The sequence below is a fragment of the Lynx canadensis genome, chromosome A1 (genome assembly GCF_007474595.2).
Source record: "Lynx canadensis isolate LIC74 chromosome A1, mLynCan4.pri.v2, whole genome shotgun sequence".
Lineage (NCBI taxonomy): Eukaryota > Metazoa > Chordata > Mammalia > Carnivora > Felidae > Lynx > Lynx canadensis.
This window is the reverse complement of record NC_044303.2, coordinates 197,054,531-197,068,697: the sequence shown is the minus strand read 5'-3', so window position 1 is coordinate 197,068,697 and position 14,167 is coordinate 197,054,531. Positions and strand designations below refer to the sequence as shown.

The following is a 14,167-nucleotide window of genomic DNA, read 5'->3' as shown; positions in this document are numbered from 1 at the left end:
CCTTCTTTTAAGTCAGAATCTCCCCCCTGAAAGCCCCTTCTATATTTCTCTTACCCTTTCTGCCTTCTGGGGCCTCTGAAGTGTGCACCTGTTTCCCCAGACCCTCGGCCCTCCCCCTCTACTAGTCTTCTCTTTTAGGGCTGAAAGCCTCTGGGTTTGGGATTTGCAGGATCTGACGTAAGCTGGCCATCAACTCTTTGAGCATCCTTGAGCTATTTAATGCCTCTCTGAGTGTGAGCACACAAACCTCAGTGTGGCTTGAATATTGCAGCATATCAGGTCTGGGTAACACTCTCTATCCCCTCCCTAATTCTGGACACTATACCTCTCTTAATGCAGCCAGAGACTATGGCTAACTTGGCTCTGCCTCCGGCCACTCAGGACATCAAGTTGCCAGCAGTGGAAGTCTAGTGAGCAGAAATCTCCCCTAGTAGCTTCATCTCTGGGATGGGAAATCTGGGAGTCTGGTGCTTCTGAGATGTGGAGAAATTCTTCTGGTTTTGGGTTCCTTCCATGTCCTCAGCAGTCCTGTTGCTGCGTGAGAGATCCATTCAGCAGCTGCTCAGTAGCAATCTCTGGCATTTCTCACCTACCAGGTGTCCATTCATTCAATCCAGGAGTGCTGCCCTACAGATGGGAAAGCTGAGGCCCCAGAGAGGTTAAGGCACTCTCTCAAGGTCACACAGCATGCCGAGACTGAGATTGGATCAGCATTCCTGGCTGGGCATTTCCCAGAAGTCTCTGCCCAGATTCGAGGCAGCTCTTTGGGTTTGGGGAGGAAATTAATTTTTCATGGAGTTGACCAGGAGGAGGTAGGGAAGTGGGAAGGAGCCCTGGCAGGGCCTCAATGCAGCTCAGAGGGTGAGAGGCCTGTGCATGAAGCCTGAGGTGCTCTGAAATATTAATGTCTCTTTCTTTGCTCAGGGGAAGTGTTCCCTAGAGGATGACATTTCTAATTAACTTTAATGTTAGGTCAGAATCTACCCCACCAGCTGCTATTCTCACTTAGTAAGAAGACTTAACAAATTACACCAGAAAATGGTTTTTTTTTTTCTTGAAACTTTCTCTGAGGCCGAAGAAGCTGGGGAGGCGCAGGGCTCCTCTCTCCTGCCAGACACGGGGAGAAGCTTCCGGCTGAGCCAGTGTCTCTTCCATCAGACATGGACTTTTACATGTGGGAGACTGAGCAGGGACGGGGTCCCAGTTCTGCCAGTAATAACCTGGATATACCCTTTCTCTCTGGGCCTCAGATTCCCCTCTACAAAAAGGGCGTAAGTGAACAAAAAATTTAAGACTTCACAAATCTTCCCATCCTGGTCTCTAGAGGACAGGATAATGGCTGCACATGTGGGTCTCAGGGACGCCAGCCAGAACCATTACTCCATGTGGACAATGTCTTCGACGGGTCACATTTTACACTTGTAATGCATACAAATTTGCATTCTGTTCCAAACATTTCTCTGTCTAACATATAAATATTTGTCTCAAAATAATCATTGAGTAAAATCAATGCTCCAAGGAAATGTTATGTGGCCTCTTATCATTCAGCCCTAAGCTCCAGTTTGAAAATAAAGAAATTAGGGGGCGCCTGGGTGGCTCAGGTGGTTAAGTGTTGGACCTTCAGCTCAGGTCATGAACTTGTGGTTTGTGAGTTCGAGCCCCATGTCGGGCTCTGTGCTGACAGCCCAGAGCCCGGAGCCTGCTTCAGATTCTGTGTCTCTCTCTCTCTGTTCCTCCCCTGCTTGTATTCTGTGTCTCTCTCTCTCTCTCTCTCAAAACTAAATAAGGAATAAAAAAAAATTTTTTTAAGAAATTAAAATTTATTAAACAATAACTATGTGCCAAATACTGTGTAGCCACTTGATACACAGCCTCTCATTTCATCCCCACAGCAACCCGCTGAATGGATACTATCGTCATCATCTCTTTATTGAAGGAAACTGAGGCCCAGAGAGGTTGAGTTTGTTGCCCAAGGTCACCCAGAAAATGGACCGCAGTGAAGAAGCACGGAGCCAGTTTACATCCGTGACCCCCGTCCTGCTCTGAGACCAGCATTATGAGACCACAACGAGCCTTTCAAAATCCCAGTGCCTCTCATCATTAAGACAGTGAACCTCTAATGTGGGGAAAGCCTTAGAAATGCCCATGTCTTGTCCACCACAAACCTATGGAATCAGGATCCACAGGGGCAAGGGCTGGGAATGTGGTTAGAAAATCATACCTGAGGGACTTAGGGTGCAGACTTGACCCCAACAGGGAGCTTTTCTTTAAGATGATCCATTTTTTTGGTAAGTTTTTATTTAGTTTTTGAGAGGGGGGGAGGAGAGTGCAGGCGAGTGGGGGGAGGGCAGGGAGAGAGACTCCCAAGCCGACTCTGCACTGTCAGTACTCGGGAGTCAGACTCGGGGCTCGATCTCACAAACCGTGAGATTGTGACCGGAGCCGAAATCAAGAGTGGGATGCTTAACATGCTGAGCCACCCAGGCGCCCCGAGGTAATCTATTTTTAAAGGGTGCCATCACGGAAGACTGGTTGGCTCTAGTCCCAGGCCGTGGTGATAGAGTGCCCCCATGCCCAGCTGGGAATGACCACCCAGGGACACACACAGGGTGGGGCTGGTCTCCCAAGGCATCCTGGCAGAGACGGAAGGTAGCCATGGTGCTCTGTGGGTCACACTGACCTTAGAGGCGGAAATGCAACGGTACCAAAAAAATCTGTTACATAGTAACCGCTCTGTCCCCTTCATTGTATTCTTTTAGAGGCAAATGTTTACACTGAGAAACGTCGACACGGATATAGCTGCAATCTCTCCAAGCCAACCGTGTTTTTCTAAATTACAGACACCCCCCAGGTGTCTCCACCATGAGCTGTGAGAACGAACCCCCACCCACCGTGGCTGGTCTCCCTGTCCCGCGGGGTGGCCGGGCGCAAGCAGCACATCGGGACATCACAAACTCATCCGGGGATTTGGGGTCCCCCAAGCAAAAGTCGACACTCGTCCTTTCTGCTCCCACTCCAAGCATGCCTGCCACACCTTTGAGCCATGGTTACGAGGCAGCATCCGGAGCCACGTTGCCCAGGTTCAAATCCTAATCCTACCCTTATGAGCTAGAGGACCTTGGGCCAGTTTACTCGACCTCTGTTTCCCAATCCATAGAAGGGGCTCAATCACAGCACCTGCCTCACAGGGGTGTTGTGAAGTGCAGGTAAATGTCAGGTGCGTGGAACAGATCTAGCACGTGCCCCACAAAAGGCAGCCACTGTTCCTGTTACTGTCCTTGCTATTTTCTCCCTTACTAGCCAGTCCCAGTTATCTAGGTTCCTCTCCCTCATCCATCTGAAGGCTTTTGGGGACTGTTAGCCCCTGGCTACAGTAGGTCTTTCTCATACGCCTGTCAACTGAACTTTCTGAATTGTTGCTTCCCCTTCCTTTCCTATCATCGCTTCGTGTTTTTAAAATCAACTCACTTTTTATTGATTATTTAAAGTAAGCTTTATGCCCAATGTGGGGCTTGAACTCAGGACTCCTAGTTCTTTTTTTTCTTTATGAGCAACATAGACTTTATTTTTTCCAGATTTTGCACAGTGAATATCAATTTTCCGTTCCTTTCAGTAGCACTTAAGAGTGACGTTTTAAGAGTTATTTTATGTGCTCAGGACTCCAAGTTCAAGAGTCAAGAGTCGCATGCTCCACTGACTGAGCTGGCCAGGTGCTCCTAAAATCAACTTTTTTTTTTTTTTTTTTTTTTTTTGAGACAGAGAGAGAGAGAGAGATCAGGGAAGAGAGGCAGACACAGAGAGAGAAGGAGAATCTTAAGCAAGCGCCATGCTCAACATGGAGCCCAACATGGGGCCCCATCCCACGACCCTGGGATTGTGATCTGAACCAAAATCAAGAGTCAGACGCTCAACTAACTGAGCCACTCAGGCGCCCCCAAATCAACTCATTTTTTAAAAATTCAAAAGAAAACATCTACCACTGTGATACATCTATGACTTGGCTATGTTAATCCTTTCCCTAAAACGTACCAAACTACATACGTGACCCCTACAACAGGAAAAGCCTATCTGCACGCCACCAGTGGACCAAGCACCTCATATGGGGAAACAGTGCCCCGCAGCGTGCCCGGGCTATGAGCGGCCACAGCCACGTTCTCTGTGGAGGAACAGGACGCACATTGGTACTGGGGCCCTTCCAAGCCCGGGCTGTCAGTAAAGGGGGCCTGCTGGGAGGCCCAGGGCGCCCAGACACTGGAGGCAAGGCCCCCCCTACCTTTGGTGTCTTCATCCTCAATGGTGGTATTGGTACTCTCTGAAGATTCCTGCCAAAGAGAACACGGGACACGGTGAGGCCTGCCTGGCAAGCGGGAAGACGCACGGCCAGTTCCGGGGCCGCCCCGGCTGCCTGATGCTGTGGCCCGGTTTCCGTAAGCCTCGCCGGCTCTGCCATCCAGATGCTGCGCTGAAAACCCTGCCAGACCTCCAGGCCTAAGGAGGGGGAGGGCCCAGCTGAGCGGGTGGCTGGTGGCAGGGGGCGTGGATGAAGGGATGGTTGCAAGGAGAACCCTGGCCTTTCTGGAAGGGTTGGGAGGGCTCCCTGGCCCTGTCAGCTTGAGGGAGCCAAGAGGGGGTGTGGGAGAGCAGAAAAGGCATATGGTGGCCACAGAACGGGGAAGGAATACACGCACTGGCAGGAGAGGAAGAGAGAGAGGCGGGGAGGCCCAGTGTGAGAGAGGCTGGGCCTCCGGGGGAGAAAAACCACACAACTGAGGGAGACAGCGATGGAGTCAGAAAAAGAGGGATGTGGGCCACCATGCCACCACTGGATCCCCTCGACAGAGGCAGGGGCTGGTGGCTCCTCTGCCACCGGCAGGCCCTGGGTAGCATCGAAAAGCTCAAGAAGGGCCTCTCTGGCGCCCACTTCCTTTGGCCAAACCGAGCCCCCCCTCGCCGCAACTGGCACAAACCAAGCCCTGAGACGAGTTCCAGAGCGGAGGGCGGGGAGAAGCGAGAAGCCAAGGGCTGGACGTGGGATGGGGTTCAAATCAACCTTCATACCTGAGGGGGCTCTCAGGTCTGCCGCCAGGCTGCTGGTCTGGGCCATGGAGTTGGAGGTGTCAACAGAAACACGCCAATGACACGCACACACAACACACATGTTGTCGCACGAGGCACACACGTACCAAGCACGCCCTGAGCACCCTCTCCCCGCCCCGGTTCCCAGTGCAGCCCTGCAGGAGGGAGGCGGGAGCGAGGGTTTTGAGGCCCAGCATTTACCGGCGTTTGGGAGACGGGCAGACACTCACATTAACTGAACGCTGGACTGGACTTTCTTTTCTGGAAAAAACAAGGAGAAGAGATGGGACATGAAAAGACACAGCGTGAAAACGGCAGGGAAGCAGAAGAAACGGCAGGGATCAGAGAAACAAAAGGACAGGGGAGGTTTGGAAGGATGATGGGCCTCAGGGTCACCCTCTGTGGTCCCTCGCCAGCGTGGCATTGGGGCACGAAGTCAGGGCCACCAGCAAGAGCTGCCCTAGTATGGCCAATCCTCTCTCAGCCTGAAGCTCTCGGGGCCTCGTGCACAACTGCCTGGGGCTCGCCATCCGACCGGCAAGCTCCAGACCGGGCCTCGCCTGGACCAGGGCTCCCCCTACACCAAGCTCTGACGGGGGAGGAACCAATCCCAGGCTTGGATGCCAGTTGCCTAAGGCCTCCGGAAGCCAAGCTCTTTCCGGACGAGAGGGCGCTCAGGTCTGGAGATGAGGCCCCGTGTCTCCTCCTAGACTCCCATGTGTGTCTCTACTGAAAGAACCCCACTCCTGGGTGGGTTGAGCGTCATAGTCACTTGGGAAACTTGTCCGAGAATAAACATCACCAGGCCCCTCAGGAGTTTGATAACTAGGCGTGGGGCGGGGCTGGGCATCTCTGTTTTAAACAGTATCGCCAGGTGACTTCAAAGCAGGTCCCGGTGTGGAAACCAGTCCTTTAAGTAGCCTTTGAAATCCTGCTTCCCAGCAATTGGCCTGTTCAGCTCCTTTACTGGTGACAGAGAAACTGAGGCCCAGCCAGACGCATGGCTGAGCCCAGAATTTGAGTCTTTAGGCCCTGCCCTCCCTCCTCTACTCCAGTTTTGGGGGATTTGTAGCTTCATTCCTATTATTGGACTGGGGAACCATGGGAAGGAGAGAAAGAGGAGGACACGTGTGGATTGTCTTCTCCTTCGCTCACTCCTAAGCTAGGTGGTGCAAAGACTCACATTTCAGGAGGGGCTGTAGGTCAAGACTGATGCTAAAATTGGACGGATGGAAGCTGGGGTCCAGAGACGGGCAGTGACCTGACCGAGGTCTCTCAGCCAGCTGGTAGCAGAGGGGAGGCTGGAACCCCCTGAATGCAGGCTTTCTCCTCTGTCAGGTCTCCAGGCCCCACAGCCTGATGGCGCTGCAAAGTCCCGTCCTTCCTGGAAGCGCTTACGTCTAAGAGGCCTGGAAGCTGTTCTCCTCGCTGTACTGTGAGCAGGGACAGTCTTGAGATGCACTCAGTGTAGGCCTTTGTGGGGGGCGGTGGGGGGCGGCAGAGCACTGGCTATTCTCTGAGGATCCTTAGTCTAAGTCTGCCCTCTCTGACTTCAGATCCAGGATCCTCTGAGGGCCAGGAGGAGCCTAAGATCCTGTGCTCTCCGTCCAGAGCCCCAAAGATGTGGCAGAAGTGGCTCACTGGGCACTGCCCAGTGTAAAGTCTCACAGTCCTGATCTGCCCCCAGCTTGGTAGACTCCACAGCCAGCAGCCCGTGGCCAGCCCCTCATCCCCTCTTCTAGCAGAAACCTGAGGAACGCAGGGGGGCCGGGCTTCAGGCGGGACCACGAGGAGGAACACAGAGCAGAGACTGCGTCAGATTCGGACATACAGTGACAGGATGGGACATGGGGGAGAGGAATCACGATGGCACGGATGGGACACCAACAGGGGGCAGTGAGTGGGGCTGAGGGGTGGGAGCGGTCGGCCGCCTCTTCATAGAAGCAGAGGCTTAGAGGTGGCTGGGAGGCGGGGGTGGAGGGCATCACTTCTTGCCAACAGAAGGCTCGATTTCCCCGGATCTCAAACGATGACGATGCTAATAATAACCCCGCACTGACCAGGGGCTTTCACCAAAAGCAGAGCCACATCTCCCAGAACCACGTGCAAAAGCATGGTTCTAGGGTTAGCAAAGATGGCAGACGTAAAGTAGGGTTGCCTTTCAAAGCCCATAAAGTACAGTACGGTGTTATCTCTGTTCCCCAACCAGCCCTTTTCCCGTCCAGCGTTGGAAGCAATCACTGGGGCTTCAGCAAAGCCTCCGATGAAGTCGGCGGTTCGTTAGGGACCAAGTGGTAAGAAGAATATGTACGTCCCCACTTGGGCGGAATGTGTGTTGTTCCAAGCAGCACATGCTGTGACCCCCCCAGGGCCCACTCTGGTGTAGGGCCACTCACTGGCCACAGGAAACACCTACCATTCTCCCCTTGCACAGATGGCAGGACTGATGACCCAGATCGCCAAAGGAGGGCACGGTGGGGCCCATCAAACCAACGGTTCCTTGACTGGAGGTCCGGCATCACTCATAGTGAAACACACGACTGGACCCCCCAGAGCAACACATTGCAGGCTAGGCTCCCCAACTCCCGGGCAGGCCCCTGGTTAACTCTGGCTATTCCTGGCCTTTGGGTTTCTCTTCATCCACACCAAAGCCACCTGAGAAGCCGCTCAGGGTCTGTCCTGCTGCTGCAAGAAGGAGTGGCTCTTTCTCCAGCTGGGCCCACTGGCACGCCTTGCGGTGACTAGCCAGAGTTCCGCCATGCTACGTGATGTCCTTGCCCCCAGATAGCCTCTGCCTCCTGGCCTGGGCTGGAGAGGAGCCAGAAGGGAGCTTCATCCCAAGACCCGCTATGAGGGACGACCTGACCTCACACCCAACGGCTCTGTGTCAGCCTTTGCCAGGGCCACACCCAAGAGCCAAGCAGACGGGGCAACCCTCCCTCCGCCCCTCCTCCTCCGCTGACTTCAGCCACAGCCCACCCGCACCTGTGACCTCTGCCCTATGTCCTTCGAGTATGATTTTTTTCCCGGGGACCCCAGCACCCCCGGTGTCTACCCACTAGGGCCAAGAGGACCCCGGCTGCTCCAAACTGGGCCACGCTCATACTGTACCTCCCCCCATTACCCTTTCCAACTGGAGGGGGGAGAGCATTTGACTCATGCATGACCCAAAACAGCCAGGCAGCCAGAACTCAATTCTGGATTCCATCCTAGGATTTGGGATAGGTGTGTGTTAACTTTATAAATTGGGTTGGCTTTAGAGCTGTGTTTCCAAAGACTTCCTTGATCAAACTTTGTTTTCAAGGGAAATCTTACTTGCAAGTCCAATCTAGAAAACAGAAAAGATAATACTGCCTAGCATCTCATGAGCGAGGATCGCACGCCAGTACCCCTGCTGAATCCTCAGGATACGCTGGTTTGCTTCATCCTCACAAACAGCCCCGGAGGTGGGAATCCCTTTTACTCCCATTGCCCAGATGAGGAAACACAGGCTCAAGGGATGAAATAACCAGCTGAGGTCTCTAGCTGCTAAGCCCTCCCTGGCTCCCTTAACCACTGCAATGTCTGTTACATGGAGCGATTTGGCTGAAGTGGGTGTGAGAAGCCGAGAATCTTCTCCGCTCAGCCTCCCGCTTCTATCCCGTGCTCCCTGCTGCTAGGGATGCCTCCCCAGAACCTTCAGGCTCCAAGAAGTTCAGTTTGAAAACCCTGACTTTGGCTGATAACCAACTAATTATGTATTCCTCACGTACCCAAGATGAGAAGGAAAAATGATTAGATAGGGTTTTGTTGGCTTTTTTTTTTTACTTTTCTGTTTTTAAAGCTTATATCTTAGAAATGATGGAGTCCACATGCCCCCCCCACCCCAACCCATTGCACATTGCGCTTATGAGGAAAACTTAGCCCCCAGAGGACTAAGGGCAGAGAGGAGGCCCAGATCCTGGCCTCAGCCAGCCAGCCCAGATCTCCTCCCATGCAACCCCTAAACCAAACGAAAGCCAGTGGCCTGAGACCATAAATGCCACTACAATGAAGCCATGAAGCCACCAGCCCACCTGGATGGCTGTGTTTGGACAGCATCCCACACCTTCCAGCATCCTGGGCACAGCCCAGCCCTGGGGTCCTGGCCAGGCAGGGCTCTGAGCCCAGAAAAAGGCAGGGTCTCAAGAGAGGAGAGCCCACAAGGCAAGCCAGTGGCAGGGGAGGAGGGGGCCGGAGAGGGAGGGGGGGCCAGGCCCCAGAAAGCAGAGGGAGAAGAGAGAGGAGGGAAGGAGGGGTCAGCAGGGTGTGGGCGGAAGTAGCTCGGGCAGGGCATCGGGGGTGGGGACAGAGGGCAGGCCTGGGTCATGGGGAGGAGGAGATTCTTGGCCCTGAGCCGGCAGGCCTTGACAGGGTGGGTGCCTCTGTCAGATGATTGGCTATCCAACCTCCATGGACTTCGTGGGTTGGACTGGGGTGCACACTGGGTCAGGGGCCCGTTCCAGCCAGCCCACACTCGGGGAGGAGGAGGGCACCCCTCATGATGAGCTCTGTCTCTTCTTTGTACCCTCTCACTTTCCAGTCTTCCCGTCCCAGAGAACCACAGGTATCTTCAGACCTGCCCCTTTCCTTGCGCCCGCCCCAACTCCCCTGGCCACTTGCCTCTCCCACCTACTTTCAACCCTCCCCTCCCCCCCCCCCCCGCCCCCCCCCCCCCCCCAATCCTGGGGACAGCCCGGCCCCACGAGTGACCACATCTGCCCACAACACCTTCAGCAAGGCCTGGGTCTCGCCCCAGCCCTGAAAGGCAGGCCCTGTTGGTGGAAACGCTGCCTGACGCTGGCCCTGCCGGGCTCCCGGGGGCTTACCTTCACACCATCATTCTTCTTGTTTCCTCCGCTCTTCCCTCCTGCGGAGGAGAAAAAGTAGAGGGTTACCAACACCAGGCAGGGCACCAAGGCCCACAGGGTAAGGAACAGCAGCATCCGAGGGCCGGCGGAGGGCGCGGAGCCGGCTCAGTGATCCGGGGGACACCTCCTCCTTCTGCTCCTCCTTCCTCCTTGGGGCCTGGCCTGCCGGTGGCCCCCTAGGTGGGCCTGGGCTCCCCCGTTCTCAGCAATCTTGAGTGTGACCCTCTGGCCCCATGGGTTGTAAGAGGTGATCAATGTGTCCCAGGCCCGTGGGGTTGCTGTTTCAGCCCAGGGATTCCCTCTGGATCCCAGTCACCACCCGTGCTGCTGGTGGCCAACCCAGAGGCCTGGCTGCCTGGCCCGGGGCTGGACGCTCCCTCCCCACCCTGGCCCACTCTAATTTTAGCCCCATGCTGCTGCGGAGGTCATGTGTCAGCCCTGCCTACTCACTCCGGACAGCTGCGAGCGTCGTTTTGCCGGTGATGAGAAGCAGATGCCCCGCTCTGGGGCCCATCCCTGCCAGAGCACCCACCCCTACAGAGGCCTCCCTACCCCTAAATTCCAGAGCCCCATGCTCGGGCTGGCTGTGTCCCTGGTGCTGGGAAAAGCAGAGCAGCGGTTCTCAGGGAGGCCCCTCCTCTTGTTGTTCCTCTTTCCCTCCCTCCCTGCCTCCTGGACAGAGCCCCTGGAGAGGGCAGCAGCCAGGAATCGGCAGGAATGCCCAGCCCTGCCCAGCCCGGCATCTGGCCGCTTCAGACTTCAAACAAATGCCTTAAGTTACGCGAGACAGGATAACTATAAAGTGCTTAGCACAGCACTTGACCTCGATGCAGTAGATGGTCGGTAAATGGTAGTCACTGTAAGTCCTTCTCCCGGACGCCGGGAAAGGGGGAGCCTGGGAAAAGGGGCGGCATGGGACATGGACGCCCCAGAGGCTCAGAATGACAGGTTCATGCTAGCCCAGCTTCCCAGTCCTTCTCACGTCTCTACCTGTGACCCCTTCCAGGCAAGTCTCCCTCTTAGAAAGTAAATGCAGGGGTGGGTGCCTCTGGATCCCAAAGCTGGGAGGAATGAGCTTCCTGGGCTGGACTGGGGTGTACGGAAGCTTCTATGAGCTTCGTGGGCTGGACTGGGGTGTACAGAAGAACAGGGGGAGTAGTTGCCCCTCCAGCTTCAAGGGGGCGCTCTCAGCTCCAGCCCACAACCGCAGGACTGTGGGTCCCATGAGGTCACATGTTCTGATCTTCAAGAGAAGACAGAAATCTGAGTTTTTCTATGAAATCGCCTAATTTTTAAGTGCTGGGAGCTCTTTTCAAAAACACCACTGTTTTAAAACACCACTGGTCCACAAGCCCATCAAGAGATGGGAACTGACCCACGGGCACCATCTGGACTAGAGTTTCTAGGGGCCCTTCAGACGTTAAAAAAAGACTCTGACTGTCTGGGTGGCTCATCTTTCAGTTTAAGGAACTGCAGGATCCTTGTCTGAGGAGAGAGTGGGAAGGCAGTTAAATGCGGTGGGGCAAGCCCAAATGTGAAGTTCCAGAGTTTTCCCACCCGTGGGTCTCATTCTTCCAGCTGGTTCAATGGGCAGATAGACTCTCTGGGAAGCCAGAGCCATAGCTTCCCAGAGCCGACCCCTTGCTGTGGAGCCGGCCACGTGTCCACAGCAGCCCTCTCCGACTGGCCCAGCCTCAACCAGAGGGCCCCTCGGGTGAGCTTTGCTATATCTGCTCAGCTGCCCCGTCAGCTGTCCGGGCTCCCCAGAGAGAAGCCTCTGGCAAGCATTGACCTGGGTTCTCTCCCATGCGCCAAGGGGAGCTTCTTGCTAAGCCCTGATGCAAATCCCTTCCTTTTCTCTTTGGGGCCACATGCCACAGGTCGTTGGGTACTCCCTGCCTTAACCAGCCGGCTACGGCCAAGGCCAAAGACCATTACCCCGGCTCCCTGGTGACCCGTCGTGGTTAAGGGCTTGCTCCGGGGTTGCTCAAAGCTGCACCAGAAGCAGGCTCTGCCTCTCTCTGCCTAGCAATGGCCCCCACTGCCTTGTCACCAAAGGCCACCTGAGTGAAAGCGTGGGGACTGCTTAGCACAGGGCTCAGTAACAGCGGGGAACAGGAATATTGCTACTTCCTGGGCCTACTTCAGTCCTGCCTGGACGTGTACCCCAGTGTTTGGGAGGACTCCCCCTGGGGGCTGGCCCAGCCTGAGAACCCAGCATCGCTGTGAGGTTGGGGCATTAGCCTTTCCTGATGGGCCTTTGGCCTGCTGACCTTTCACCTCTTGCCACTTGTGGGTGCAAGTGACCTAAGCCCCCAGTCTTTGGTCCTCTGTAACCCTCACTCTCCCCAGGCCCCTGGCTCAAGGCCACCCAGATATCCAACAGGGCAGCGCTTCCAACAGACCTGTGTGGGATATATTTGGGGCTCTGAGGTCCCACCACCTACCAGAGAAGTTCCTGGTAGCCAGCATGGTGGTAAGGATGGCTCCCTGCAACAGAGAAGGAGGGGGCATGGGGCACAGGAGGTCAGAGGTGAGGGGGGGAGAGGAGAGACAGAGAAACAGGAGGGGTGGGGGGAGGGGAGGCAGGTGCTGCATTCAGACACAAAGCCAAAGCCTTCTGCCCTGCCCCTCCATCTGTTTTCACCCCACAGCCCAGAGACTGTCCCTGCCTCCCTGGGGAAGTCGGGGAGAGCTAGGCCTTAGCTGGCACAGCTCCTGGAACAGGGCCACCCTAGCAGCAGATATTAATAGGTTCCACTGGCCTGGTAAAAGGGCTCAGGGACACCTGTCAGTGGGGGCTCCTAAAGGCCAAGGAAATGTCCTGCCTGGACAAGGACAATAGACCTGTCCTCCCGGGCCCCCTTTACTCTCCACCCGGTGCATTCGAGCCCTCAGTTCATCATTAGTTTGTCCACTTGGGGCTCCTGCGCTCAGAGCCGTGGAGGGTTAACAAAGAAACTCTTTTGTCTCGATGAGGGGGCTAAGGCACCACCCTGCTCGTTCTGACAGTCTGATCTGGACACTCTCTGAGTCTGACAGTTCATGATTTTAAGACATGAAAAATGGCTCTGACATTTTGAGATTTCCTCTGCGACAGCTCCCAGTGGGGGTTGGGGGGGTGGGGGGCAGTGGGACTTAGTTCTCCTGGCCTCATGCTGCCCACCACCCCCTTGGCCCGTGTCCCCTTCCTGAGCTGCCACATCAGGTCTGGGAGCAGTTGGTGAGGAGGTTCTGAATGAGTTGAGGCCTCAGCACCTGTCACTCAGCGTTCTGATGGCTTCTCTGTTCCAGTGGGCTGGAGATTCCTCAGTCATTCTTCCTACCTGCTCGTGGGGTCCCTGGCAAGGTCTAGGCCAGTAGCTATCACAGCCCTGGGGGCACACATGACCTGCTTGAGAGGCTGGCAGCTCCGGGCCCACCTGGGTCCCACTGTGGCTTCCTCTGGGCCGTGACCCCTGACCACGTCTCTTGGCTTGTCATCTCCTGTGTTTGGCAGCCGGATCTCTCATGCCCCTGGCCTCCTGCCCCATCCCATCTCACCCCCTAGAACCCCTCACCAGCCACTCTGGAACCACGCTTCCGGACTTCTGCACGAGCTTTTCTCTCCGTCTGGAACATCTGCCCACACTGACTCCACACCGCTAATACCTGCTTGTCATTTGGGGCGTCTGCCTAGCAAGTCTTCCTGGGATGCTTCCGTGGTCCTCCCAGACCTCGACTGTGGCCCTGCTGTGTACTCCTCCAGCCCCAGGGTGTGCCCAGGCACAGCACTCACCACTGCCCCTTAATGTCCTGCTTCCTTGTCTGTCCTTTCCACCGCTCCCTCCCCAGCCCAGACAGTAGATGTTCAGTAAATGCTTGTTGACTCAGTGAAGGAAAGAACTTGTGAGGGAGTCTCTCGGCCTCTGCGGAGACCCGACCAAGCTACTCCATGTCGGGGGGGCTCGGGAGGGCGGGGACCCGTTACCTTCAGTTTTCTCCTGGCGTTGAACTTCTTCAGGCAGTCCACGGTCTCCTGTCTGTGCATGCAGGAGGCCACAGTGGACCGATGCTGGAGGAAGAGGGGAAAGGTCTGTGAGTGGAGGCCAGGCCCGCCCGAGGGCCCCTCGGCAGGGTGTCTCAAGGAGATGTGGTAGGGATTTGGGGGGGAGGGGCGGGGGGACAAATCTCTGTTCTAGGGAATGCTGTCCACGCTGCAG

The 14,167-nt window shown here is 55.7% G+C and overlaps 1 protein-coding gene across 1 annotated transcript in view; it reads right to left on the bottom strand.

The window, feature by feature from the left end:
* The window catches only part of CAMK2A (calcium/calmodulin dependent protein kinase II alpha), a 59,652-nt gene that overhangs the window by 10,158 nt on the left and 35,327 nt on the right, over nt 1-14,167 (bottom strand). Inside the window, 4 exon segments of the mRNA XM_030329429.1 lie at nt 4,274-4,322; nt 9,924-9,964; nt 12,413-12,455; nt 13,936-14,019. Coding sequence (XP_030185289.1) covers nt 4,274-4,322; nt 9,924-9,964; nt 12,413-12,455; nt 13,936-14,019 — 217 coding nt within the window.